The 27895-nt window shown below is 40.4% G+C and overlaps 1 protein-coding gene across 5 annotated transcripts in view; it reads left to right on the top strand.

Annotated features, from left to right (window-relative positions):
* The window catches only part of ehbp1 (EH domain binding protein 1), a 162239-nt gene that overhangs the window by 104405 nt on the left and 29939 nt on the right, over positions 1-27895 (top strand). For 2 of the 5 annotated variants that reach the window (XM_028603153.1, XM_028603150.1), the window contains exons 16-21: positions 3960-4110; positions 8498-8776; positions 11413-11567; positions 15680-15818; positions 16165-16265; positions 19450-19573. In XM_028603153.1, the coding sequence (XP_028458954.1) occupies positions 3960-4110; positions 8498-8776; positions 11413-11567; positions 15680-15818; positions 16165-16265; positions 19450-19573 (949 nt within the window). The remainder of the gene's footprint in view (positions 1-3959; positions 4111-8497; positions 8777-11412; positions 11568-15679; positions 15819-16164; positions 16266-19449; positions 19574-27895) is intronic. The other 3 variants (XM_028603154.1, XM_028603151.1, XM_028603155.1) reach the window with 3 other exon arrangements.

Raw genomic sequence — 27895 nt, 5'->3', positions numbered from 1 at the left:
AAGGCGACAACCTGCTCCCCCTGCTCAAAGAGAGCTTCCAGAGCAGAGAGGGGTCCTCACCCGACGCCAAGCCCACAGAGGAGCCCTCTGTCTCAGCTTCGCACTCAAGCGTTTAGCCTCTCTTCCCCTGGAGGTTCCCAGCAGTCAATGGAAGACACAGTACCCGATTGTTCTTGCTGTCGCCGTTTTAAAAAAGAAAAGTTTCTTCTCCTCTTGAGTCTTCATTCTTGAAGCAGTGCGACCCACTGACCACCAGCTGACAAGCTTTCTCTCCTCCTGGCTTTGATCATGTAACGACGCGGCTGGTTGGGTTTGTGCGTTCTGCTTTTCTTTTTTTCTTCAAAGTTGTGTCCCCATGGCTTTTACATCCGCTGGTTGTGGGTGTGCTGTGCTGCCAAAAAAAAAGGGATGCCTGTGTTTTTACGTATAATATCCATCGCCACTTTCCAAGATGGAAATAGTGAGCGTAGTCATCAATTTGTTTTAGCGTAATGTCCACTAGATGGCATTTCATCACCACTTGGTCAACAAGTCTCCCCTATGAGCTAAGAAAATTCGGATATATCGTGTTCCTACAGAACAAAGTTGTAATTGGGATGTCCGTGTCGGTAACAGACATAAAATCTCAATAGGTCCGAAAAAAGAGATGGAATTTTAAAGTACCTAAAATGCCGTATGGAAGTAATGTCCCTGTGGGCGCTGTCTCTGCATTCTGTCCAACTCTTTGCATTCACGGTTTATTACTTAGGTGTCTGAGCTTTTTGTGCACAAAGTGTTTTTTGTTTGATGATCAAAAACCAAATTAACATTTGTTCCGCCTCAAGTTATCATTTCAATTCCTCTAGTTGAATCGGTTATGCCTTTTATGATACATCTACAAAGGACACATATTCCAGTTTTAACAATTTTAAAATCACACACAAGTATATTTAGCTAGAGAAAGATTTGATCCTAGATCATGTCACATTGTCCTTTACACAACAAAAAGCCTCTCTCCCCTCCATTCCTCGTCTCTCCTTCCAAACACATTCTCATATTTTCTAATCAGCGGCTCTGTAGCTGACCGAGCTAGGCGCTAGTCAGATGCATTTTTCTATAGCGTTAATCCTAGCCTCTGGATAGGCAAAGTCAATTTCGTGTCCCCAAAATGGCCGTCAACAATAATGCAGTGGGATGTTTTGGAGTGTGTTGGGGCCCGAGCTGAATGTGTGTATATACATACAGCACACAGGCACACTTAAATTGGTAGTTGTATCCATATCTGTAAAGGCCAGATTGGATATCAGAACTAGTCCATAGCCGCAAGGCCATCAGTGACATTACTGGTTATCATATTGCATTTATAAAAGCAGGGAGACAACTGCAAACATAGTGAGAAAGAAGGAAGTGAGGATGGAAAGAAGTATTGGAAGAAGACAACACAGCAAGCATAATATATTGCTATATTATTGATTAAAACTAATCACAACTAGATTACCTGTAGAGACCATAATTTTATATAAATTATTGGTTACCAATAATATATATATATATATATATATAAAATGCTGTTCTCATATTTTAGCATTTTTATTGGATGTTAACGTTAGGCCAACAGCGAAATGAATCAAAGTAATCAATTTATTTGGCCTTCAAAGTTCTGTCAGCCACCTAAAATTGAGCATTGGAGCTCTCTCTTTGTCGATGTCAAGCATGCCACAGGTAATCTAGTTGTGACGCTTGACTTTACCGTTGAATGTCCAAGATTTAGTTGTTATAACTTATAGGTTGATTTTGTCTTTTTTTTTTTATCGGTGTATTTGGTTTTGTTTGGTAAAGTAACTTGGGTTTTGAAAAGTGCTAAACAGAAAAAAAAGTTTAAGGATACCAACTCCCATTTTCTTTCAGATAATAATTCTGTCCTTTGTTGCCTGGAATTGTGCTGAATGAGAGCTGGGAAATAAGTGTTGTGATGCTTTGACACACAATACTTTTCTACAAGCAGTGTCAACACCCGTTTTCCTCTCGGTCCCCTACACACTCTTTATCTTTCTGTCTGTCTCTCCCTCTCTCTCTCTCTCTTTATCAGTCTCTCTCTAAGGTGTGTTCCCTTCTCCCTGTGGGCACCCCCTTGGGCTCTCTCTTTCACACACACACACACACACACACACACACACACACACACACACACACACACACAGTGCATTAGGGTTGCTGTCATTTACAATATAGCCCCATTGTCCCAGCCTAACAATGGCTACAAACAAACAATTGACATGGAAATGGAGAGATGTAGCTCATTAGCGGGCGCTGCTTGTTTTGTTAATGGATAAATGGGCGGCTTCAATAGGCCAGCCCTAAAACCCCTGCCTCAATATGGAAAAGCCTGATTAACAGGAAACCACAGGGAGGGAGAACAGTGACAGAGAAATGCAGCTTCACTCTCCCTTGGGTCATATGTGGTTGTGTATGTTTGGGAGAAGGGGGAGCAAGGTGGAGTTTTAGAGTGTGTAGTTGTTTGTGCTTAGGTTGAGCTGTGAGAGACGAGTTTGTGCAAGATGGAGATTGTGTGCCTCTTTACTTCTAAAACTCTGTGTTTTTTTCACAGAGACTTAAATCATGCAGGCAGGATTCAAAACTGTATGTTTCACCGTTGTCTCATCCAGAATTGACTTCTGCAGTGAATTTCTCTTTGGCTGCAACAACTACAGTCTTAGAAATATCACGACTGAACAGCCTTTTTGAATCAGTATGCTCTCTTATAACGTAATCTGCCTTTTAGAGCAACTTTGAATTATGTTTTTTTAAACCTTTTTTGTGTCTCATATTTGTCTGTAAATGACAGTCTTATCAAAATGACCTGTCTTGGATATTTGTGTATTTATGCCTGGTTACCATACGTACTTAGGGCCTGTGCATTGAGTGTGTGCTTGGTTTGGTCGTCATCAGTTAAGTGTTTGTCAGTTGCCATCATCAAGGTTTGCTCTGTATGTGTGTGTGGTGGTCTGTGCTATCAGTAGGATCAGATTGGATTGGCCGGAAAATGGCATTTCTGCCATTACTCTGATGGTGACGGCTCAATACTGTATTTCGAGTGCCAAGTTATAGTGTGTGTGTGTGTGTTTGTGTGTGTGTGTGTGTGTGTGTGTGTTTATCTATATACTCCTATCACCATAATGCAATAAGATGTGTACATCCATTATAATAGCAGAAGATCTTATGTATTTTGTAGTAGTCGGTGTGTCTGGGAAGGTTTGATTACGTTTTGTGTGTGTGTTTGTGTTATCTATCTACAGTGTGCATTCATAAAGTAGTCATAATGCAATAACATTAAATTAATAATAACATGAAATTGTATCATCGTTAAGGATCAGGGCATATTTTAATGGATTGTTATCAATCCTTTCTTTACTGAACTTAACTGTTTTGTCCACCTCTACCTGCTAGTATTGCAGCGCTGCTCTTATTATATAAATAAAACTTGGCTGTTGTCTGGTTTGTCAGCTATCTTCCAGCCGATGTCTGTACTATGCCAAAGATTATTTATGAGGTAAAAAGAAGCATCCCTCTGTAACACCACTGTATTGGACTGAGTGTTTCTGGAGTTCCATCAACTCCAAGAAACAACTCCAGAGTGATAGGTCTTCTCTCCAGCGGATCGCAACATGTCAGTTTCATGAGTCATATTCTCCCTATTTATCTTTCATCCGTACAATATCAATCATTTAAGCTTATCAAGTTTGTAATTTAGAATCAGGACCTTCAGTATTTGTATCAAGTAGTTTGTGAAAATGAAGGTTGGCTGGAGTTAGAAGGCTACAGCTGTTATTTCAATGTGTTAATATTTTTATACATATTTAATCAACCATTATAGATTGTAGTAGGGATTTCATTCTTTATGATTTCTTCTCTGGACATTTACCTGTACAAGAGTAACTGAAATGTTCATGTTTGTTTTATTTTTATATTTGTGTGTGCAGGAGCGGGATGCAGAACGGCGGAGACAGCTGAGAGAGCGAGCCAGGCAGCTGATAGCTGAGGCTCGATCTGGAGTCAAGATGTCTGACATGAGCCTGCTGGATCCAACCAGCAGTGAGAGAGGCAAGGCCAACAAGGCTAGCCCTGCTGGAGGTCAGCACACACCTAAACACACACACACACACACACACACACACACACACACACACAGCAAACAAACACTTTATGGACACATAGCATTTTTGTTAAAGCGCCCATATTATACTCATTTTCAGGTTCATAATTGTATTTTAAGGTTGTACCAGAATAGGTTTACATGGTTTAATTTAAAAAAAAAACAACATATTTTTGTTGTACTGTCACTGCTGCAGATCCTCTTTTCACCTGGTCTCTGTTTTAGCTACAGAGTGAGACCTCTTTTCTTCTTCTTCTTCTGTACTATCTTTGATTGCATTCGCACATGCGCAGTAGCTCAGATGTAGATCATGTCAGCTAGCTAGCTCCATAGACAGTAAAAGAAAGCCTGTTTCTCCAACTTTGGTCAGTTACAAGGCAGGATTAGCTGGGAGACTTCTAAATGAGGGCGCACATGTAAGTAGTTCTTTTGTAGATTATGGTGAACTTGTGTGTGTTGTAGCAGTGCTTTGCTATTGAGAACGAGGTAGCATGCTAGCATGCTAACGCTACGAGCTAACGGTTGCGGCTAGCTTGCTCGTTTCGGCTTGTGACGACACAAGCCGTGCCGATTTTGAACAGCTCACCCGGAGACTGAAGGCAGGACACATTCAGAAACCATATCTCACTCAAAACAGCATGGATGGATTTTTTTTCAAAGTTTGTATGCATGTGGAAGCACCAGAGACACAAAATAACACCCCAAATCCCCAAAAAAAGTGTTTTTTTTATTATATGGGCACTTTAAAACTTTATTTATCCTCATGAAAGTACTTTTAGAGTTTAGTAAAAATGCCTTATATTAACACATACATTTGCTAATGATCGTAAATCCCACAAATTCTCATTAACAATAATACAGAAGAAAAGTCACACTGATGTTGACATACACTCACTTCATCCACACATGCTACGACTCACATTTCCATTATGCTCTCTAAAGGGGTTCCGCCTAATCCTCAGAGAAAAACAAAATGCCATTTCACAATGGCCACGGGTCTAAAAGGCACCTTCCTCATATTCAGAACAGCAATTTACCCTGCGACTCCTCCCTCGTCTCGTTCGCAAAGTAATTGTTAATCAACACAACACATTGTGCGACCAAATTATACTCAAAATACCAAACACTTCTAATAATGTCTTGCAGGGGTAGCAAATGCTGCCATGTTCATTTCCCACTGATTTCCATTTCCTTGAAATTGGGGTTATTATAGTAATGACCGTTATTAGGACTGTCTAGTCATTTGTTTCAGATTCCTCCACATTTCACCCTTCTTTTTGTTGTTCTGTTCACGTAGACCGGATGCACTGCATGCAAATTAAAGGTGAGAGTGTAGAAGGTGATGAAGGGTTTAAAAAGCAATATGAGTACTGTAATTGTGATCAAGGAGAAGAAGCGATGAGGCCTTTTGATATGAACAAATGGAAGGGCTGCCGAACATTGAGACATGGCCTCTTTTTGTTTGAGAGAGGAGCGATGGAGAGGATGAACAAGTGAGGCGATTATTTTAATTATCGATTAATCTGTTAATTCTTTTTTCGATTAATCTTTTGGTCTTTAAAATGCATGAAAAAAGTGAAAAAGCCCACCCCCCAAACAAATCACACTTTCCAAGGAGATGTCTTAAAATGTCAGTGTTACAGTCAAAAATGCTAAAATTCTCAATTTACTTTATGATATATGATATGAAACGAAAAGCAGAAAATCCGCGCAATTCAGCAGCTGGAACCAGATGTTTTTTTCTAGATTAAAATTTTTGCTTAACAAATTACTCAAAGGATTAATCAATTATCAAAAAAGCTATTTTTTCAAATCAACAGATATAGACAGAAAGGAAGAAGGAAAAGTAGGAAGGTTAGAAGAAACGGTAGCCGGAGAGTGGCGGTGGGTTCCTGGGATGAGCAAACCAAAACGTATAACCCTAAACAACAAGAAGTGAGATCAGCGACTTGTTAGTAGGGCTGAAAGGATTCCTCGAGCAACTCGAATAATTCGATTACTAAAAATCCTTGATGCAAAATGATTTGCCTCGAAGCTTTGTTTAATCAATGTTACCAACGTCGTATCACTCAGTGTTTCCGCACGGATGATTATTACTGTCGCACACCAGGCTGACGCTGCTGGCGACACATGCCATGAAGACTGACGTAAATAGTGAGGGACTAAGAGAAGAGACAGGCTGGAGAGAACGACAAAGTGTCCAAAGTTTGGATTCAGTAATTAAAAAAAAAACTCTGTACAGTGTGTCTACTGCAAAATGGAACTAGCTTACCACAGTAATAGCACAACTTCAGTGCTTCAGCATCTCAACAGAAAACATGGAGTCTAACTTAATCCTCCATACCAGGAAGTGGACCCGACAAAATTAAATCACAGAGTGGTATGGACAATGAAACTACACCACACACAACAACTACCAAAAACAAAGACAAGAAAATACGTAGTGGTGACCACAGTTTGATCTAGAGAGCCGATTTGTTGACCATCCCTTCGGAAAAACAGCTGACTGTTGCGCACCATTTTCTCTCACTCTCTCTCTTCACGGAGAAACAAAATCAATGATCTACTAGCCTAAGTGTAACAGAGCTGTGTGACATTGTAATCAAATATATAAATGAAAATAGGTTGAGTATAACTAATATTTACATATAGGCCTATATACAGATCAGTCTCAGGTTGAAACTTCTAGTTCTGAAAGTTAAGTTGCAGAATCTTAATGTGTGCCTTATTTTGACATTTCCGAAAATGTTTTCTTTAAAAACAATGTAATATGGCACTTAAATGCACTTTATATGTTTAGTTTTTTGAGAGATGATATTGTAAGCAATGTAGGCAATACAAATTTAGTTTTTTCAGAAAATTAAACCAAACTGTATTTCTTATCCGATTAATCGATGGAATAATCGGTAGAATACTCGATGACTAAAATGATCGATAGCTGCAGCCCTACTTGTTAGGTAAAACAACAGAAGAAAGACAGCGAGGCAGAGGAAGGGTAGAACTTGATTTATTTGCTCTTTCAGCTTTTCTGAATTGGACTAATTGTTGATCTCATTAAAAATGGAGTTGGAGGAAAGAATGAAACGAGAGGAGGAGGAGGAGGTGAGGAGACGAGAGAAATGCTGTTGGCTGTGATACACAAGGCCTGCCGAGCAGAACGGCTAATCCTAGCCCCCACTCACTCTCTCTCTCTCTCTCTCTCTCTCTCTCTCTCTCTCTCTCTCTCTCTCTCTCTCTCTCTCTCTCTCTCTCTCTGTCTTTCTCCCTCTTTCCCCTCAACACCATTCACGGTCCTTTAATGCAGCTCATGCTGCCCCCTCCAAGTGTCTGCCCGCAAAGAAACTTTCCAAACTCCATCACCATGGCCTCCCATTAATTAGGCCCCAGCCAGCCACGCAGGAACAGCACTTGCGAGTACGTTTCGCATCGCAGCTAGCAAATTAGAAAAGGAAAAAAAAAACAGGAAATGCTGTTTTTTTTCTCTCTCTCTTTGTTCTCGGCCTCTACCCACCAGTAGTAAATAGCAGAGGAGGGAGCTTGCAATGTCAGACGCTGTTGACTGATTGTTTTGTTTTAATCCATGGTGGGTTATCCATGCAGCTAGAGCTGCTCAGGTTTCCATTAGAATTTCTTCCAACATGTTTTTTTTCTTTTGTTTCTAATGTGGAGACACTGTTGTTTCTATTGAGCCCCTCAGGAGACTTAATGGAATATGTGCTTTCGTGTTTTTGTGGTTTTTGTTTGCCCTACGTCTTTTATCTGGAACAAGAAAGGCAGCCAACAGATCTTTGAATGAGGGGAATTCAACAGAGGTCTTGGTTTCACTTTGTGTGTCAGATATTTGTGCGCTGGTGCACATGAACCCATTGACAGACAGACACCAATCAGTCAAATTCCCTCCTTGTCTCTCAGGTAGAGTCTGTTGCCTATTCATACCAGGAATTTGGATATACTGTATATTAGATGTATTAGTTAGTTGCACACACATACATGCAATTTCCTGCCTAGACACACTAAGTGCCCTAGTTATAACAAGTGCACTAAATATTATGGTGATAATCTATTTGCAAACAGAACGAGTGTCATCGTCCCATCAAGTGTACTGGAATTCTTAAGGGGCGAAGACATGTTATGGTGGATTATACGTTTAAGACAAGGACTATTGAATCGGGTCACTTAACATGTACTTTAACCACAGATTACTGTTTTTACACAAACTAACCAATATTCTTTTTCTGCACTCCTCTCTGGCTTCATTTTGGCCTTTTCATGCTTTTAACACCTGTCCTTTTACTTCTCCTCTCTTTTTCTTCCCTGTCTCCCTGATTCACTCCCTTATATATTTCCTCGCCTCCGTACCCACAGATGTTTCGGATGGAGTGAGAGGTCATCGTGAGGATGATGATGTTGATGGTGAAAGGGGTGAGGATGAGGAAGAGGGGAGGGCTGAGGAAGAGCAGGTCCATTTTGGTGGTGGTGATGATGATGATGATGATGATGATGATGATGATGATACTGTTGCTGCCCCATCTGCATCTGCGCTGGTTACTAACCCACTGCCGCTGGAGGCCCCTCGTCCAGCCACCTCCAGCACCCACGTACCCCTGGAGCTTACTAACCCCGGCTCTGAGCTAACTTCTCTGGGTAAAATCACTGGCTGAAGCTGTGTGGGGCTGCATGCTTGTTTGTACATTTTTCTATCTAACTCCTTTACCTGCATGGACCTTCTTTGTGTTTTTCCTACATATTCAGGGGTCAGTTCTCATATACTGTACATACCCCAACGTAAACTGCCCACATCAAAATTTGAACAGGCTGGCAGCAGTCTGATCTAAACTTAACCCAGTCGCTTATTCACTTTTTTACTTACACTCACACTGTAGCTTATTCTGCTACTTGCCGTCTATCTTTCAGTGCTTTGTCATGACTTATCCACTATTTACTTGCCCCTCTGACTCCTGCATCCTATTGGCTCCTTACTCATCAGTGCTTCACGCAGGAGGAACTAACTTATATTATACTCTGCTGCCATATTGTTGTTTTTTTGTATTTTCTTTCATTAGAAACTTCTTTAAGTAGTAATTAATAAACTCTCAAAAGTGCTCCCTAGACAAAAATAAAATCATATCTTCAGTAAAGCATTTGGTCAAATCTTCAGAGGTAAACTAATTACTTTGTTTCGTATTTCATTTATTTTATTTGCTTCCTCAATATCCTGCCGATGTGAGATAGGTGAGAGTACAATGAAGGACCACAAGAAACAAACATGAAGACCGACAAATGCTTCATCCAGCTTTGAAGTGCAGTATCTCTGCATTTGTTTTTCTCTTACCCGTTTGTGTGTTTCTCTTTTTTGTTCTTTGTTGGTGCAAATATTTATGTAGTCTTGAAAGAAATGGATGGTGGTGATTGTAACCCTAAAGTAGCTGATAGCACACTTCATCCTGTAAATGTTTCTCTCCTAAATGTACAGTTTTTGTCATCACTTTCCTGCAGCCCAGGTTGTTCCATGTGCTTGTGTTTGTGACAAAGTTCAAGAGTCTATGTTGGGCATCTGTATGTGCGTGTGTGTGTGTGTGTGTGTGTGTGTGTATGTGTGTGTGTGTGACGGAGGGAGGTGACACATGAAACGGTTGCCCTCCTGTTCTTTCATCTTCTTCAGTGCAGTGGTTTGGCCTGGCAGGGAAGCTGTGGTTACCATTCCCTAGAAAATACAGCTGGAACTGGAAGGCAGAGAGAGAGAGAGTGACTGGGGGAGCAGGGAGGAAAGGACAAGGAGAATGAATAGAGAGAACAAGTTAGGGATGAATAGAGTTAAAGGGACGGAGGAGGTAAGGTTTGACAGATGGAGGGAGTTAGCTACCGAATTGCAAGTTAGTTTTTGGGTAAATTAATGTAAAAGGTTCTATAAAGGAGAAGACTATTTCAGCATTAATGTGAAAACATCTTTGGCTTGTAAAAGTTGATCATCAGATCTTATTTGAAGACAAACAAGACAACAAGAAATAAAAATTTTGTTCAAAGTTGGTTATGGTTCTAACACAAAATCATATGGTAGTAAATGTTGATTTGAATACAGAATATAAAGATGTCATTGAAAACTGAAAAGGTGAAAATACACTCCGTTACCAGGCTATTAGTTACACCTAACTAAAACTAATGAAGTCTAAAATAACAGCCCTGGAATAAACTCTAGTTTTAGGAAGATTATGATGTTCATGTTTTGCTGAAGCAGTTTTAGATAGGCATTTAACTTCACGGTCAAGATTCAAGATTAACTTTATTGTGCCACATCGTGGGAAATTTGTCTTGGGCACTTAACCCATGCAGCAGCCATAGTAAACACAGACAGCACGTACAAACACCATATATGGTACAATACCATACAACAGACCGTACTATGGTCCTGATGGTGTATAAAACCCAACATTGTGTTATGCAATGCATTGGTTAAACATTACTCAAAAAAAAATAAATAAAATCAAAACAAATGAGTATCAGTGTAGAGCTCACAAGTACAACAATTACAAATCTCCATCGTCGTGCAGGCCTGTTCTGCCTTTTACTTGCGGCTATTTAGGAGCATAATAGACACTGGGATAGATTTTGATACGGTTAAGTCTGCAGCGAGGAACTCTAAATCTCCATTTTGGAGACTGTTGTTTGTGGTGTCTTTTAAATATTTCTTTCACCCAATTTCTATCGATGGGGATAGACTAAATATAAAAAAAACTAGAAGAGAAAAAAAAGTATGACCTAACAAACACTTGAAAATGAGGCATGCTCCCTCTGCCAGTCTTTCTCTGGTTTTCTTTTTCCCTCCATCTTGCCATGTGGTTACCATGGAGATAGTCCCATCAATGTACACTCAGTACCTCACCATCTCGCCGCAGTACAAACAGGACTTAAGGCTCCCTAGTCTGTCCAGATCTCTATCTTTCTCACACATCATCCCTTCCCACTCATGTGTTTGTGTGTATATGTTCCTTATCTGTGTGTGTGTGTGTGTGTGTGTGTGTGTGTGTGTGTGTGTGTGTGTGTGTGTGTGTGTGTGTGTGTGTGTGTGTGCGTGCACGTGCGCAAACTAAGTTGTCTCCCCTTTCCCGTATTAATTGAACGTTGTAGTTTGTGTGTACCGTATGTGACACGTAGTGCTTTAGTTCACTTCAAATGTCATGATAGTCATGTAGTTTGTTTTGTTCACTTTTCTGCTTTGTTTATGCTTCATTGTATTGCACTGTTTGTACTCATTATCTCTCTCTTGCTCTTTCTCTCTCCAGGTACAAACAGTAAGCATGTGGATCTGAAGCTGAAGAAGCTGGTGGAGGTCAGCCCAAGAAGAGTCACCTCCCCTTCATCCCCGTCCTCCACCTCCTCCTCATCCTTACCCACTACCTCCTCCACCTCCCCAGTGAGCCCTACAGAAGGACTGGAGGTACGCACATATACTCATCTGAAAACACCCACTGTGTATCTTTATTTTCTTTCTGTGCACCGCTCTCTCTCTCGTTCTATTTTTTCTCTCTCCCCTCTTCTCTCCACACCATCAAAGGGTCAGTCCAATCAATCAGGTCCGATTGACCCTGGTTGTCAGCCGGCTGACCCTGTGTAAACATCAGTCGGTGGGCCACTTCATGTAAGACCATAGCTTATCCCTCTCGTGTCCATATGAGTCTGTCTAAAGCCACCAGACACACACTGGCATCATAATGCTCTACATAACATGTAGCAGTTCCCTTCTATTGACTATGACCTTTTCAGGTGTGTGTGTGTGTGTGTGTGTGTGTGTGTGTGTGTGTGTGTGTGTGTGTGTGTGTGTGTGTGTGTGTGTGTGTGTGTGTGTGTGTGTGTGTGTGTGTGTGTGTGTGTGTGTGTGTGTGTGTTAATAAGTGGAGAAGGGGGTTTGTTGCTGCTGCATGTGTCTGTCTTCTGATGTGAATATTGAGTCAACAACAAGTAGTCGGCCAGCCTTAACATCTGTTTAATTGATTTTGAATGTCAAGTGAAATGAGGTGTGTGTGTGTGAGTGAGAATACCAGTGAAACCCTCTGTGCTTATGGCAACACAGGGTGTCTTTGATGGTTGATTCACATAAACACCCTCTTGTGTTCAAAGCTAAAAGGCTAAGTCCTTTATGGCCAAAAGAGTGCGTATGTGTGAGCGTGTTACCACTTGACCCTTAGAGAAGTAAAATCACCATTTGGTTGAGACCTGTCCAAAACACCTTAGCCAAAAGTGCGTGCATTCAGTGCCTTGTTCTACCTGATTTGATTACAACCGTGAAATATAAACTTTTCCCAAGTAAGCGGTCATCAGCACCTTACATGTTAGCCACATCGCCATTACAGTATGAATATCTGTGGGGGGAACATTAGGCACATGTTCTCAAGATGAAGGCCCTTTATAAATGCATTACATTTAACTTCTATTTTTGAAGACGTTACCTGGCTATCTCAACAAAATTTAATTGAAAATTTTAACAATCCTTGATTGAGAACTAAATAGTTTGTTACTGGTGCAAATGTTTGAGTTTAAAATAATATCAAAAGCACATGTATATAAAAATGTTTGTGTATGTGAAGTTGAATGATTTTTAAACTGTCTTGTCCCAGGAGGATTGTGCAACCCAAAAGTCCTTCAGGCGGGTGGAACGACCAGCAGGAACATCACAGACACACGCACACACACACACACACCCTCTCATTAGTGATTGTGTGTATGCGCAGCCTCGGTAGCCCACGATAAGGGCATGCGACACTCGGCAGACTGCATCGTTAGTCACGCAGCCCCCTGCATTCACAGACTCACACGCACCAAAAGCACTGAATCTCCACCACTGCCACAGCGATGATAGCAACGATAAGAGATAGAAAGAAAGCGAGTAAAAAGGGAGAGACACCCCCAATATCTGCTTGTCCCAGAGTGTAAAAGGGAGGCAGAGGTGTGTGTGTATGTGTGTGTGTGTGTGTGTGTGTGTGTGTGTGTGTGTGTGTTGTCGTCGTCGTCGTCTTTGGTCATTATCATATTGGTGTGTGTATGTGGTTGTAATGTGGCAGCAGTTTAACTTTCCTGCAGTGCTGTTTAACCTCTGGTTGTAGTCCACTGAACATGTCAGATTCAGAACTGTTAAACAATAAGTAATAATTGGGTAGACGGCCTCAGTGTCCTAATCAGTCTCCCCGGGGATTTACTCTTTTGCTAAATCAACAGTTCACCAGCCAACACACTAAAATGTATAAAAAAACAAGTCGTTATCCTGAAAATATGATAGTGACAGCAACATTAATCCAATAAATCCTTTGACATCCAATTATTAGTGTTTTTTATACTTTTCCAGCAAACAAACGTATGAAATATTCATAAAATCACAAAGTCACTTGATGGACTACTGTCCGTAGCAATTTATGCTGCTGTGAGTACTTTGTTGAGTGGGTGGCTGGAATGGAAATCAAACTCTGTTTTTTTGCTCTACCTATGTGACCTAAAGTACACACTATTTACTTTATATTCCTTTAATGAAAGGCAACTATGTATATAATTTGACATTTTGAATTAATACACTGCCACACCACCGCACCATTGATTGCTTAATCACTATGAAATGATTGCTTTTTGAGTGCCGCCATCCCGGAGCACCCAATTCACTCAGTAACCTAAACCTGTAACAATACACGTTGGATATCACAGTGAAGAAGAGATGTTTATGTGAAAATATTCGCAGAAAGAAGATTTCTTTTTGCCACTTCTGCCCCAGCAATCTCTTAGAGACAGAAACTTTGAGAGACGTCACATTACATATTTGTATATTCCTTTTCTTTACAAAGTGTCACTTTGGACTGTTAAATATTTGAAGTTGCAGTCTTAACGTCAATGGAAACCAAACCTTAATTTGGTACTGAATACATTTTTGTGATTGTCACTTTTCATTGGAAGATGTAGAGATTCAGTTCAGTTATATAGTTATATTCAGATAAGTAAAAACATTCAGACCAAGAGAAGGCTTTCATCTGCCAGTGTTTTGTCTTTGTCACTTTTCCTGCAGTCAGTAATTAAATCTGCTCTTCTGCGTTAGGGTTACACACAAACAGTAGCACTTTCACACATCCAAGCTCTGGAGTTATATTTTAAAATGTTTAATTGGGCATTTTCTATATACCACTTCATAAATAAATTTGCCTGCATTTGACTTGACATAAGGTTTTAAGAAGCTGGTAGAAGCTGACAGACTAATAGTCAAAACAAAGTGAGAACAGACTAATTGCTGACATTGTTTTTGAAAGTCAATAATCTGAAGCTAAACTAACAACTCCCCGTCTACAGTTTGTTCCCCGCCCACACTGTCTCTATTAGTTTTCACACCCTGCTTGACTATCTCCCTCCGTCTCAAGCAGTGGAACATGTTTGCCCTAATTGTCGACTTTATTACACGTTTCGCCATCTTATTAACGTTACCACAACATCAATCTTAGCCGGAGTCGGTTTCTTTTCCACTCGGCTTGGCATATTTGGAGGCCTGGTAATAAAGCATTTCTGCACAACGTTTTTGATAGTGGAAGAAGCGAGCGTGTAGCTTTTTAACACATGTTCACTTTGAAAACAATAGCATTTTTTGCATTTTGCATAATCAGAATATATTTTCTGGCTCAGGGTTTTGTTGAAAGTCAAGTTAATTGCCTGCTTTTTGTCTCTCTCATGAGTGAGAGAGAGAATGGAAGAGTGTGTGTGTGTGTGTGTGTGTGTGTGTGTGTGTGTGTGTGTGTGTGTGTGTGTGTGTGTGTGTGTGTGCGTGCTAACCTATCAGCTTCTACCAGATTTAGCTCATGGGCTGTCAGTAAGTGTGTTTGCGAACACGTCTTTACAGGTGCACTAATGGAGTGCATGTTTTTTTTGGTCACAATAATCACAGAGCAACTGTGAAATCCTGAAACGACTAACTAACGCCTAATAAAAGCCTGAGAGCAGATCCAAGTGGCTGGTAGAGGCTGACAAAATAATAGACAACATGTGAAGTGGCAGCAGACTAATCGCTGACATTGTTTTTTAACAACAAGTTTAACAAACTTCTTCCATTTACGTGTGGGGCTTTTTAACTGTTCATTTTCTTTTAATCTTTTTATAACAGCCATTATTTGGAGTTGAACTCTCTATGTGCAAGTTCTTGAAGTTGCATGTGATCATCAGTTGCTTTCACCCATCTCTCAACATCTCTAAAATCTACATGTTGAGAAAGAACGAAACAAATCATCTGTGGCAGGAGAACTAAAATGTCATGACTGTACATGTACATTCTTTTATCCCTTACATCACAGTTAGATTTATTTATGGCACCCTCTGTTATTTTATATCATGATTTGACAGTGTGCTACCTTGCTGCATATTATCCAAACTCTCTTATATGTTAGTTAGATATTAGAGCAACACCAGAATACTGTAGCCTCAACTTCAATGTAATTACAAGTAACCACTGTTGAATGCACTCTATTATATTCCTGTGACATAGCATCAACAGTAAGCAATACTTGTCCACATTTTCTTTGTGTTTGACAGAATAACGCTGAGGAATTGCGAGCAGAGCGGCTGCGCAGAGCGACAGAGAGGTTGCGTAGCCCAGTTGTCTTCAACAAGGATTCTGCAGTCAGGAAAACACAGCTGAAGTCCTTCAGCCAGTATGTGGAGAGCCGACCAGGTGGGGGGACAATGCAACACAAAAACACACACACACACACACTGCATACAGCATTTTTCAGGGAGGTGTGTTTGCACACAGCAACACTTGACTCACATATCCAATTCACACCTGAGATTCATGAGAGTGATGGCAGCAGTGTAAGTCTTGTGATTACAGTTCTTTATTTATTTTTGGTCCAGAAGGGCACTCCAGCCTCGCCGACTCCACTAACCACCTGGCACTCTAAGCATCTGTATGCTATGATATATCAATAACACAACTAAAATAAATCTCTCAAGTTCTTATGTGTATCTCATTGTATGTACTTTCTTTTCCCCCCTTTCACACTCCTTCATCCCACCAGAGGTGAAGAGGCAGAAGTCTGTTCCTGAGGATCTGAAGAAGGCTGAGGAGGATAGAGGTTCACCGACGGACCTTGATATTCGCAGACCATTTGAAGAGGAGGTTTGTCGTTTTCTTTCTCCTAAATCATACTTATGTTTTTGCAGAAGGTTTTAATTACATGCCTTGAACTTCATCCCATTTGCAAAAACTAACAGGAAAGGCAGAAAGAATGTAAAAATCCATACCATGAAAATACAAACCGCCCAAAAGCAAGCTATGAGTTGGTACTGTGATAAGTAACTACCCTTGATTCTGCTTCTGGTCATGGCCACCAGCTTCCTTTTGGTCTACTTTTCCTGCAGATGTTGCTTCATGAAGCTTTTGTGGTGAGCTTAGCAAATAGGGGAGTTAAAGATTGGGAGTTAGGTGGTAGGATGTATCCCTTAATTGCTCCTACTTGGCTTTTATTTATTTCCTGTTAGTCAGCTTTCGTTCTGTCTATCCTCTCTTGTCTTGGATAAATCTATCACTGAGCTCTTCTGCTTAAATTTCCCTTCTCTGCTTCACCTTGTCCACCCTCACAGACACTTTCCCACCCCTCTTTCTCACAGAGACACCCAAGTATTGATCTAACAGACATTTTAATTATAATAATTGTAGATATCAGCTGCCATTTAGAGGTAGGTGTGTGTGTCTACAAAGAAGTTGTCTGCCTATGTGTCCTTCAAGTGTGTGTACACACACACTTACACTCTATTCAGCCTGTGTTTGAACTTGTGTATAAAAGTGCTATTATTTCAATGAGTGTGTATGCAAGTGTGTGTGCCACTGGAGACCATGAGGTGAATCTCTCTTTGCAAGCAGCCCTCTCCTACCCTCGACCCTGCACCCTCCACCAGAGTCACACACACACACACACACACACACACACACACACACACACACACACACACCCTCCTCCCAGTGCCTGGGCCCCAGGGTTAATGGGTGTTCAACCTTTCCATTATCCCGATCAGCCAAGAATTACCTGCTGAATGATGTTTGCATTAATATAATATATATGGTAATTTCCCTCCTCTTAATTACGGCTGGGCCGAGCGCGGCAAGGGGAGTGGGCTGATCATGTGTAAAATTGATTTGCCAAGGAAAAATATGGTGATAAAGCGAGAGCGCGCAAGGAGGAGGAGGGAGGGGAAAGAGGAGGCTGCTAGGAATCAACACACACACGCACAAATCCCACATGCGCAAAGGCACACACTCACACACTGGGAAGAGTACAGGAAAAAGTGCTGGCCTGGGTGGAATGAGAAAAAAAAAAGAAAAAAAACTTTCTCTCTCCTGCTCACTAGTTCTCCTTCCCATTAAGAAAAATGAAGTGCATCAGCAATAAAATGGAGATATTTTTCCGGATGCATCCTCAGTAGTGAATTTGAATAAACATTTTTCTCACTCTGAGGAGTTTCTCTGGAGAATAGCAAGCAGTCAGGAGACAGAGGTGAAGAGGGGTCAGAAATGGAGTGTATTAAGTGCACATGGTTATAGAGGTGTGTGTGTGTGTGTGTGTGTGTGTGTGGAGTGGCTGGTGTACGTGTGTATGAGAAGTTGGAAGAAAGACTTCTCTGAAATGGGAGAGTGGGTATGTGTTAGTAAGGTTTATTTTAAGGGACTATGGCGACATTTAACCTCTAACTTTTCAAACCATTTAGAAACCCGTCATGTGAGACAAACACAGAGGTTCTAAATATTTGGTTTGAATTCATTTCAATTACATGCACTTTTTGTATATTTAATTAAAGTGTTCATGAACACTAAAGAATTACCACACTAGGGAGGGATGTCCACTATTGAAAAGTTAGCAGTTTAGGATTGGATGTCAACAGTATGAGATATAACTGGAAAATTTACCTAAAATCGGGTTTATTATTATTTTTGCCCTGGTATTTTTGGTTTGATAACAATAAACATATTAAGAGAAAACAAAAAAAATCAGGAGGAAAAAAAAAAAAAAAAAACATAAATTGCAAAAAATTACAATAAAAATAAATATTGATGTACAATATATATATTTGTTTTTATAATGAAAGAGCTGTGCAGTTTTGTGCAGGAATGTGCCAAATCTTGACCAAGGAAGTTCACAGTATTAAGTTAACAATCCAAATTATGTCGTAATGTAATGCATTGAGACGGACGTGGAGGCTGTACTGTAATCTAGCTCAAAGTGCTATTAGGGGTGTAAACTATTGATCTATCATTGATTAATCAACACCGTTGGATTAACTGCATCGGTGTCAACTATGATCAGAGCCTTTGATGCAGGAGTGGTTTCTATACAGGGATAGCACAGGAGAGCTATAGGAAAGGTCATACCTTGATGACGTGTAGGAAGCCTGTGGCTTTCCATCCAACCTGTTCATTGTGGCTGTTGCTTCTTTTGCCAATCATACATTTGATTACCAGCCCTTCATTCACCACATTTTTATGTGAAAGAGTTGAAAGGAGCGGACCACACATACAACTAATGCCTAAGCACATAGATACTCATTTTCATAAATAGAAACCAGTGCGATTTGTGTAAGTATTGCTGAATTGTTTTTGTTTGACCATTTGTTGAGCAGTGAGTCTGAGTTACAACATTTTATGGTATTTACTTTGTGATTCGAATAATCTGCATGTGTTCATTTCATTTATGAAATAGACTCCTAGTTTACTTTGGTTGAGCTGTGAACTTGGAGAACACGCTTCTGTTTCATTTGTGTTGTTAAATTGATTACTGATTAGTAACTTGACCAATGAATATATCAGAAAATTCCTTAAAAGTGTTATCTTGATTGTTTTGTGTGTGTGAATAAAGATTTATTTTAATGTCTTTGTTCACAGTACTCACAGTAGATAATTAAAGCTTTACTGCTCATATTGCCATAAAGTGGATTTGAAGATGTGAGAGAGGAATTCAAAAATACCAAACAAGAGGGAGCAACAGTTAGTCATTAGCTCTTCATGTTATCTCGAATTATGAATGATTTGTGGACACACTACACATCTATTTTTACATTTTCACTCTCCTCCCTCTGCTTTATCTTCTCTTGTCATTTCCTTTCCATTCTTTTCCATTTTATTATATTTCTATCCCTGCATTACCATTTTGCTTCATTCCTTTTCTGCATTTCTCTATTCCCTCATTCTGTCTCATCTCTTTTTTCTCTCTCTCTGTTTAATGCTATATCGCACTACTCTTCCTTTTCTCTCATAACAATTCTCTCTCTTTCTCTCTCACTCTCTCTCTCTCTCTCCCTCTGGTTGACAGAAGGCGTTCAAAGACACCAGTCAGTATGTGGTTGGGGAGCTGTCTGCGCTGGAGAGCGAGCAGAGGCACATAGACGCCCGAGCAGCTCGCGTGGAGAAGAGGCTGCGCTATCTCATGGACACAGGTACCCCAAGCCCAATTACACTGGAAAAACTGTTTTGGCAAATTGAGCGTACGCACGCACATACACACGCATGTACACTCAGGGAGTTTGTGTGTGTATATTTATGTGTGCGTTTGTGTGAGAGAGAATCTTTGAAGCCCCCTCTCCCTCCCTTTTGGTTGAATGTTGCACGACGGAGCGCTGGGTGGATATGAAAGGAGGGGATGGGGGGGTGAGGGAGGAGGAGGAGGTGGAGAAGGGAGGGGAAGGGTGGGTGGGGAGGGAGAGTAGGAGTGTGTCTCGGGGATGGGAGAAGAAGGGAGACCTCTCTGGGCTGGGGTGATAAGGGAGCCCTTCATGGGGGAAACGATAACTGGGTGCGATAGCGGAGCCCCAGCCGAAGTCTCCGCTGCAGCCGTTTGCCAGCTGCGGCCCCAGCCAGCCAGCCTCCACACTATTGAACAGTGCGCTCAGCCATGCACGGCTACACACATACACCCTCCTTCCCTAGTACATATCTGGCCTTCATTGATATGCTGTATAAGGAAAGACGGTGGTGAGTTAAAGGGAGGCGAGAGGGAGAGGCGAAGAAATGTAAAAAATAAAATAAAACACGAGTAACACAACATGAGCACTGACACAAATCCACGACAGACACACACAAATGCTTACACACCCACGCATACAAAGTGCAATCTGGTTTGGCGTACGGAGCCAGATTCGGAAGGTTTTTATTTAAGATTTGGCCGGGGGTAAAGCCTTGTTAAGACATGAGACAGTGTGCCGAGCCAAAAGAGGGGCCTTGGCTCCGTTAAGTCCCTAACTGTAATTGGAGAATAGCATCCCATTTGTGATACTAAACCATCCCATTCCTCACCCAAGAATGCTGTTGGAGAAATAAAATACATGGTTCCAGGAAGTGTAAAATTTAGCAAATGTTCTGAAAGTGTAGCTACAGTATTTTGCTGTAGTAATTTAGCAGCAGCTCTCGTGCTTCTTCGGATATATCAGTGCCCACCTTGGTGGATTTAGCCCCCAAAATCCTAAAAAAGCAACACGGGAGGATAGAAGAGCAGTTTTTTAGAAAAGGAAACTGGGGCGGTGGGATTTACGCTCACCTTCCCCATCCCATTTGGGTCTTGATATTGAGACTATCTCTCCTCTGTTTGTTGTGTTCACTTTCCTCCTTTTTCGCCTCCCTCCCTGCCTCTATGCCCTCTTCCCCTGTCGGAGCGCATGCCATTGTGTCAATCTGAAGGGCTGTTTTTCCTTCTTCTTCTTCACCCAATGATAAACCAGCCGCTAGCCAGCAAGACGCCAGGTTATTTACTTCCAAACACCTTCAGCCATATATATATATATATATATATATATATATATATATATATATATATATATATATATATATATATATATATATATTATTTATACTTTAACTATGGTACTTTTCATGTCCCTGGGTAAAGTAATAAAAACTAAAAAACATTTCTTCTTTTTTGTTTTTGTCACACTTACCTCACCCTAAGGGTAACTTATAAAAAATGTATCATGGCTCAATTATTCTTTTTATTATATAATATGAGGCCTTTTATGCATGTTTTTTACTGTTTTCCCTCTGTCCCTAAGCCAGACTTTGCATCTTCAACCTCGCTTAATTTTAAATTAAATACTTAAATAATGTAGATTTCAAGTACAAATAGTAAAATAGTGTCTATATCAATTATACATAATATATATTGTGATATTTATTCACATTTTCTTATATTTTTCATAAGTAGAACCCTTGTCCCTTGGGGTCACTGTCATTTCCACCACACTGTACAAAATAGAATCCTGGGATCATTGTTTAAGGTTTGTGTACCTAGTAACCATAGCAACAGAAACTCCACAGTGGAACACATGGCTGGATGAAATGGTGTTGTGTACAGGGGGTAATGAAAAGAAGAAAAATCAAGGTAAATATGAGTAAAACTGAGAGTATGTTTATTGGTCGTCATTTCCAAACAGCTCCTATTTCACATGGACGTAAAAATAACTGGATACATTTAATTTAATAATGTGTAATTTGTGTATATTTAATGCTAACTTTAAAACTAATACTAGCAGGCTAACATAGCATGAGATTTTAGAGGGAAAGTGGGGAAATGTCATTTCCACCACAGTCATTTCCACCACGGTGTTCATTGTGGTGGTAAAGACAGGTTGTGGTGGAAATGACATTGTTTGTGCTAAACAGCAAATTATTTGGGCTATAATACTAAAACTTTAATGTAAAAAAACATTTATATTCAAAAACAGTTAAATAAAACATAACTGAACTTCTGGCCCATATGCAAGTTTGACATATACAGTATTTAGCAAATACAATGTCTATTTAGTTAGATTCAACTTGTTATTCCACATCATTACGTTTGACAATACATGGATTTATGACATAACACACATGACAGTAACGTATAAAAAGGTGATAGAGTGATTATATAGAGTAGGCCTATTTCACACTGTTCCTTAAAGGGATACGCCACCATTTGTTGAAATAGGGCTTATCACAATCTCTTAGCTTAGCGTAGTGAATGGAATCCTATGTTGCCGGTTAGCATGTTGTGAGTAAAAGTGAGCCAACAAAAGACAAAAAAACAACCTAATTACTTGCACTGAGACAAAAAATGCATTGGCCCACCTATCTACAGCCAGGGTAGACCGTGATAAGCCCTATTTCAATAAACGTGGCGTATTCCTTTAAGGTCTCTTAATAGGGTATGTAACATTGGTTGGACTGAAAATGTCCCAGGTGCTATTCTTTGGGCCCTTATGCATCCCTGTGGAATGTCTCTATTCGAAAAGACAGCTATATGGTATTTAGATAAGTTGCTCGCTGATTGGTTGAGGAACCACATACACATACATTGGAGACGAGACAGCATGTCTCATATTTCAGACACTGCAACTTTATACATTGTCTGCTATTTAGATATTAAATTCACTTCAGAGTTTTTTTATGCGAGAAATCAACTATATAAAGCACAAACATGGGCCGTTTTACGAAAGTGTATGGATAATTGCAAATTTGGTAAGACGTGTCTGACTTCAGGAGCTCCCCACAGTCTTCATACCCAGGGGAAGTCGCCGTTTGTGGGTTACTGGACTAACGGGGCTCGGGGCTCCGCAGAGCTCTGCGGAGCTGGCTGGCTGCCGGAATAACTATTGTATATTTACAGTTTGAATTTGGTCACGGCATGTATATCACAGATACCCTAAGGACTTACAAAGCTAACGCTTGTGTCCCATTTCAATTTAATGCTTTTTTTGTAATTTTGTTAGCTGCTAGTGTCCCTTCAATCCTATGGGTAAAGATCGTGACTAGCTGCAGACCCTGGAGCTCCGTCAGGGCCTCGGCATTTGGTAGTCCAGTAACCCAGAAACGGTGACTTTGCGCGGATATGGAGCTGTGAAGGAGGACACGCCGGGTGGCAGGGCAGCACTGGCTGCTGTCACGTTAGCCAGCTGAGCTCCTGCTAAGCTCCTGCTGAACTCCAACACAGTCGGATAACATTTGCAATTAGCCATCAATTTTCGTAAAACGGCAAATATTGGACCTCTACATAGTTGATTTCTAGCATAAAAAAGTCTCAGAAGTGAATTTAGTAATTAAATAGCAGTTGATGTCAACTATGAGCTTTGTTGAGATTCGCCCGTTTTCAGCAGCAGTTTCAAATTGTGAGATTTGCAGAGCAACGAGGTGTCAATGGGATTTTGCGATTCTATGTATGTCCTATTTTATTGTTTTTTAGCTATGACAAGGTAAAATTGGGTTTGCATTCTATCACCCCTTTAAGTACAGTGTGTTTGCTCTGGGTCAGCGTAGGCATATAGCATATAAGTTTACAATTTCAAAATATATTGCCTATTTTATCTGTTATTCAACATTATATTCAACTGGTTATATTAAACTTATATTAAGGTAATGATGACAAAGGGTTTGCTCTAGTTTGCGCTAGTTCGTACTTATTTTGCTGAGTTCAGCATGTAGAAAACAGTGAAGAAATTATGTTGATTTTTAACACAAATTCATGTTTTTTATTTTTTGGATTGCCTTTAATTTAAAAATATTGGTGATATGTTTTTGTTCACTAATACTGTTACTTATTGATTTGCTTTGGTTCACCACATAGAGTAGTAGAAAAATAGTTTTTAATTGGAAGTTGCCTATCTATGTCATTTCCTTTCATTTCATTCCCTTCATTTCATTTTGTGTATACACTTTGAGAAATACATGATTTTGAGCTATAATAAGTAAATGAAATGTTCCAGTGACCTAGTATTAGGTGTTTTTTAGTGTAAACATTGTAAAATCCTTACAGTTAGATTTCAAAAAAATAAATAAATTACAAATTTGAATAGAAATGTGTGTGCTATTTAATCAAATATATTTATAACAGAAGATATTTAATTATTTTCTCTTAAACACATGTTTTGGTATGTGATGGAAATGACTTCTTGGACTGTCAGATAAAAATGGTAATAAATATATATTATTCAATACAAATCATCACAGCCAACTTCAGGGAAGGTTTCTAGACATATTGAGAAACCACTTGAGATTAAAAAACTGTTTGTAGAAATGTTTTTATTTTCTGAAACCGTCTAGCTCAAAGAGTACCATAGTTGAAGAATTACCCATATATATACCTGCAGCCCCATCCTGAAAAGTAAGATTCTCTAGAAAAAGGAAGAGGGTGACAACAGGGAAGGCGAGGACAAAATAATAAAAGGATATCAAGAAGATAAATTCACCAAGGTTTCTTTTCACCCCCTTATAACATCACTGGGGAATGAAATAAAAAAAAATTTGCAATCCACAAGTCAACACATGGACTACTGGGTGATACAGTGTAATATATGGCGCTTTTCCATTACATGGTACCTACTCGCCTCGCCTCGCCTCTACTCGCCTTTTTTGGTTTTCCATTACGAAAAAAAGTACCTGGTACCTGTGCTAACAGGTACTTTTTTTAGTACCTGCTCAGTCGAGGTTCCAAGCGAGCTGAGGCGAGCCGAGAAGGTGACGTGAAACCCTGCAGGCTGCTGATTGGTCGGAAAGAAGCTTCACTGATCACTGCATTGCTAGCGAGAGACGGCATTTTTAAATAGTTTAGCCAGCGGTGTTTTTTTGCTGCCGGAGGCTCCACGCAGAGCTTTCTCCGTAGCATACAAGTGGCCTGATGGTTATACTGGTGCGCTGGTGTGTGCATGTGTGATGTGTGTGTGTCGAGTCGCCGTATGTGTGTGTGTGGGGAGCTAGTGAGCGAGGGAGAAGTGAGAGAGTGACGGCGATTATCTCCGCAGCGAGTAACGACTCTAGAGTCATATATATGTGACCACGGTGGGAAATCCGGAGCAGTAAACGTTAACTATCTCTGATATCATGTTGTTTACGGAGACGGAGAACCAGGAAATGCGTCGGGGATATGTCAATGGGAAAGCAAGCTACTAAGCCACGCCCACGGCAGTCGCTATGACGACCAGCCACGCTGAGGCCATACTAAAATCTGCAATGGAAAACGGACGCACAGCGAGTCGAGGCGAGTACAGTCGAGGCGAGTCGAGCAGCTACCATGTAATGGAAAAACGCCAATATATGGGTGATAAGATATGTATTATATACTATAAAACTACATTTTGTTGAACCGCATTTGTTCGGTGCTGTTTAAGTTATCATCAACAGCAGTGAAACATGTACAGTTAGCCTATTAGGGACTGTATGAGGCATCAGTCATTATTTAGGGCTCATAAAAAAATAAAACATGCACCATCAAATTGGTACCGATTCCACACTGGCATTGCGTTGCAGCACAGAAAAAGAAAAGTTGCCACATGATGTTGAGCACCTTTCTCACTTCCTGAAAGTGCATTTCTGTTTCCATATCTCATTTTGCAGCACTTATCCTAGAGACTCATCCAATAGGTTATGGATTGTGCCTCTAGGCCAAGGTCTCGAGGCATCAGAGTGAGATGCGCCAGTGACAGGTGGTAACTAAAGTAACCTTTATCACCTCGGCAACTGAGGTCACCTTTCTATATGCTGTCATAGAGGATAGATATTTTTCTCCTAGAATGTCTGATTGAAGTTGTGGCTGATTGGCTGTAAGCAAAACATCCAGTATTGATCCATCACATCTGACTGGTGCCTGCACTTTTCTAGGGGACATGGTGGGAAATTTCCACTAGCTACCAGCAAATGTTGATATTTTTTACTCTGCCAGCCACTCTTTTGAAGGCAAGCTAGTGTCCAAAGGTCCTTTTTATTTCCGCATATCTAATTAGATGTCCAAGTGCCTGGTTCAATTTGGGGACTTATAAAGTCACAGTGCAATTAAAGAATGTTACTTCCTTCAAGTCTTGATGAGGTTTTTCTTGGATGCCAATAAAAGTAGTAAGACAGTCTCCCCGTCATGATGAATTGAAGTTTGGGCTTTTGGTACAGTTGTTGGATGGACATTAATATATATGTTAGTCAAAATATTTTGTCTCCTACCACTCCCCAATTATTCACCTGTGTAAACTGATACCTATTTATGAAATCCACCACCAATCTTCATTGACTGCCTCCACTAGTCTTGTGTGTCTGTCCCCAAAGTAAACCAAGACTAAAACACCAATACTCGTCATAAAGCAGTCCCCACGTGTTAAACACAAGGACAGCACACACTCAAGACACTGTAGTTCTGGAGTCATGCATTAAAACTACATCACCTGTCACATGAGACGGGTATCACAACTCAGTAGGAACAGAACTGTGTGTTTCCACTCTACATCTACAAACCTGAGACAGCAGTTGAGCTTTTGAGCGCAGACCTTTTCTTGAGAAAAGCTTGGACAGAAATAACATTTGACACCACTTTCCACTATTTCAATTGTTCAGATGTCATTTTAAGAAACGATTAGATAATAAGGAACTCAGTTGAAGTAGAGGTACAGTGAAGGCTGGATGTCACAGAGAGGAAGTCACAGCTGCTGTTCATGTGTTGAGAGATGTATAGATCTATTCTTAAAACAAATGTTCTACTGAGAGGTTAGCAGCCCTTTAGAATTTGGTTTATTCTTAGGAACGGTATCAATGTAGGTCATTGACTATTCCCACATTAGCAGTTTTACGTTTAGCCATCTGTTTAATAATGTGTATGCGTGTCGATTATACCCAGCAGAACTTTTTGTTCACAGACTTTCTAAGCAGGGTGTCAGTGCATATGATCATGTGATTCAGACCTCTTGAGGTAGGTTTGGGTGAGCTCAGTGGTGCTGTGGTGCTGTGGTAGCGCACAGCGCTGCACGACTGATGGGCAGATGTGAACAGACAGACCGACTGACCCATGACTGATTGTTCATCTCTCTGCTCCACCAGCAGAAAGCTTGGGAAGATCCACTGTGCTCTGCTGGTCCTCAATATTCCCTTCTTTGATATCACATGCTTTTGCTTTGTCATTCACTCATCCATTTCCCCCCACTCTTCTCTCAGTAAGAAGTTTGTCATTCTGCCTATGTGTGCATGTGTAATGTTGGTCACAATGAATAAAGTTTTTATTAATCTTAATTTTGAAATTCTTCCTGTTAAAAGTAACTTATCCTGTTACTTTTTTCATTTTTGTGCTTTCTTTATCAGCATTTTTCAATTTTTTTGTGTCTTTCTGTGTATCTATATCACACTTTGTTTCTCAGCCCTCTGCTTCTCTGCATCACTTTTCATTTGCTCTATTCCTTTTTATCCCTGTGAATCTCTATTTCTTTCTCCTTTCTCTCACCCCTGCTCTCCCCTCCTTTTACACCCCTCCCCCCCCCATTGGGCACAATGCAGCTTGCAGCTTTCTGCAGCATTTTCTATTACGCCACGGCCCTCCCCAGATGAATCCCAAGTAATTGGGGTGGTTAATTTATTTACTCAGAGGCAGTTCACAGCACATTAAATAATAGAGATAATTGAACAAGAATTGTCAAGTGTCTTCTGATATCAGACACATTACAGGAGGGAGTGTGCATAAAACTCTATTTCTATGCCCCCATTGTTTATGGTAATTAAGTACACAGATTTATTCCTTGGTTGCCTTCCAAGCTTATGGCAAGCGCCATTGTTGTCTTCTATTAATATGTAATCAGTAAATAGTTTAATTTTCTAATCTGCGGTTGGAGAATTCACTTTCTAACAACTCTTAATTACTGCTGGGCTCTAATGAGTCTCGCCATGCCGATGCAGCCAGCCAATCAGAGGCCAGGTCTGGGTCGGGGGGGAATTTGAATTCCTGCGGCGCCCCCCCTCGACTAATGAACTTGTTATTCTTGCACCACTGG

The sequence above is a fragment of the Perca flavescens genome, chromosome 17 (genome assembly GCF_004354835.1).
Source record: "Perca flavescens isolate YP-PL-M2 chromosome 17, PFLA_1.0, whole genome shotgun sequence".
Lineage (NCBI taxonomy): Eukaryota > Metazoa > Chordata > Actinopteri > Perciformes > Percidae > Perca > Perca flavescens.
This window is presented reverse-complemented; position numbering and strand designations above follow the sequence as displayed.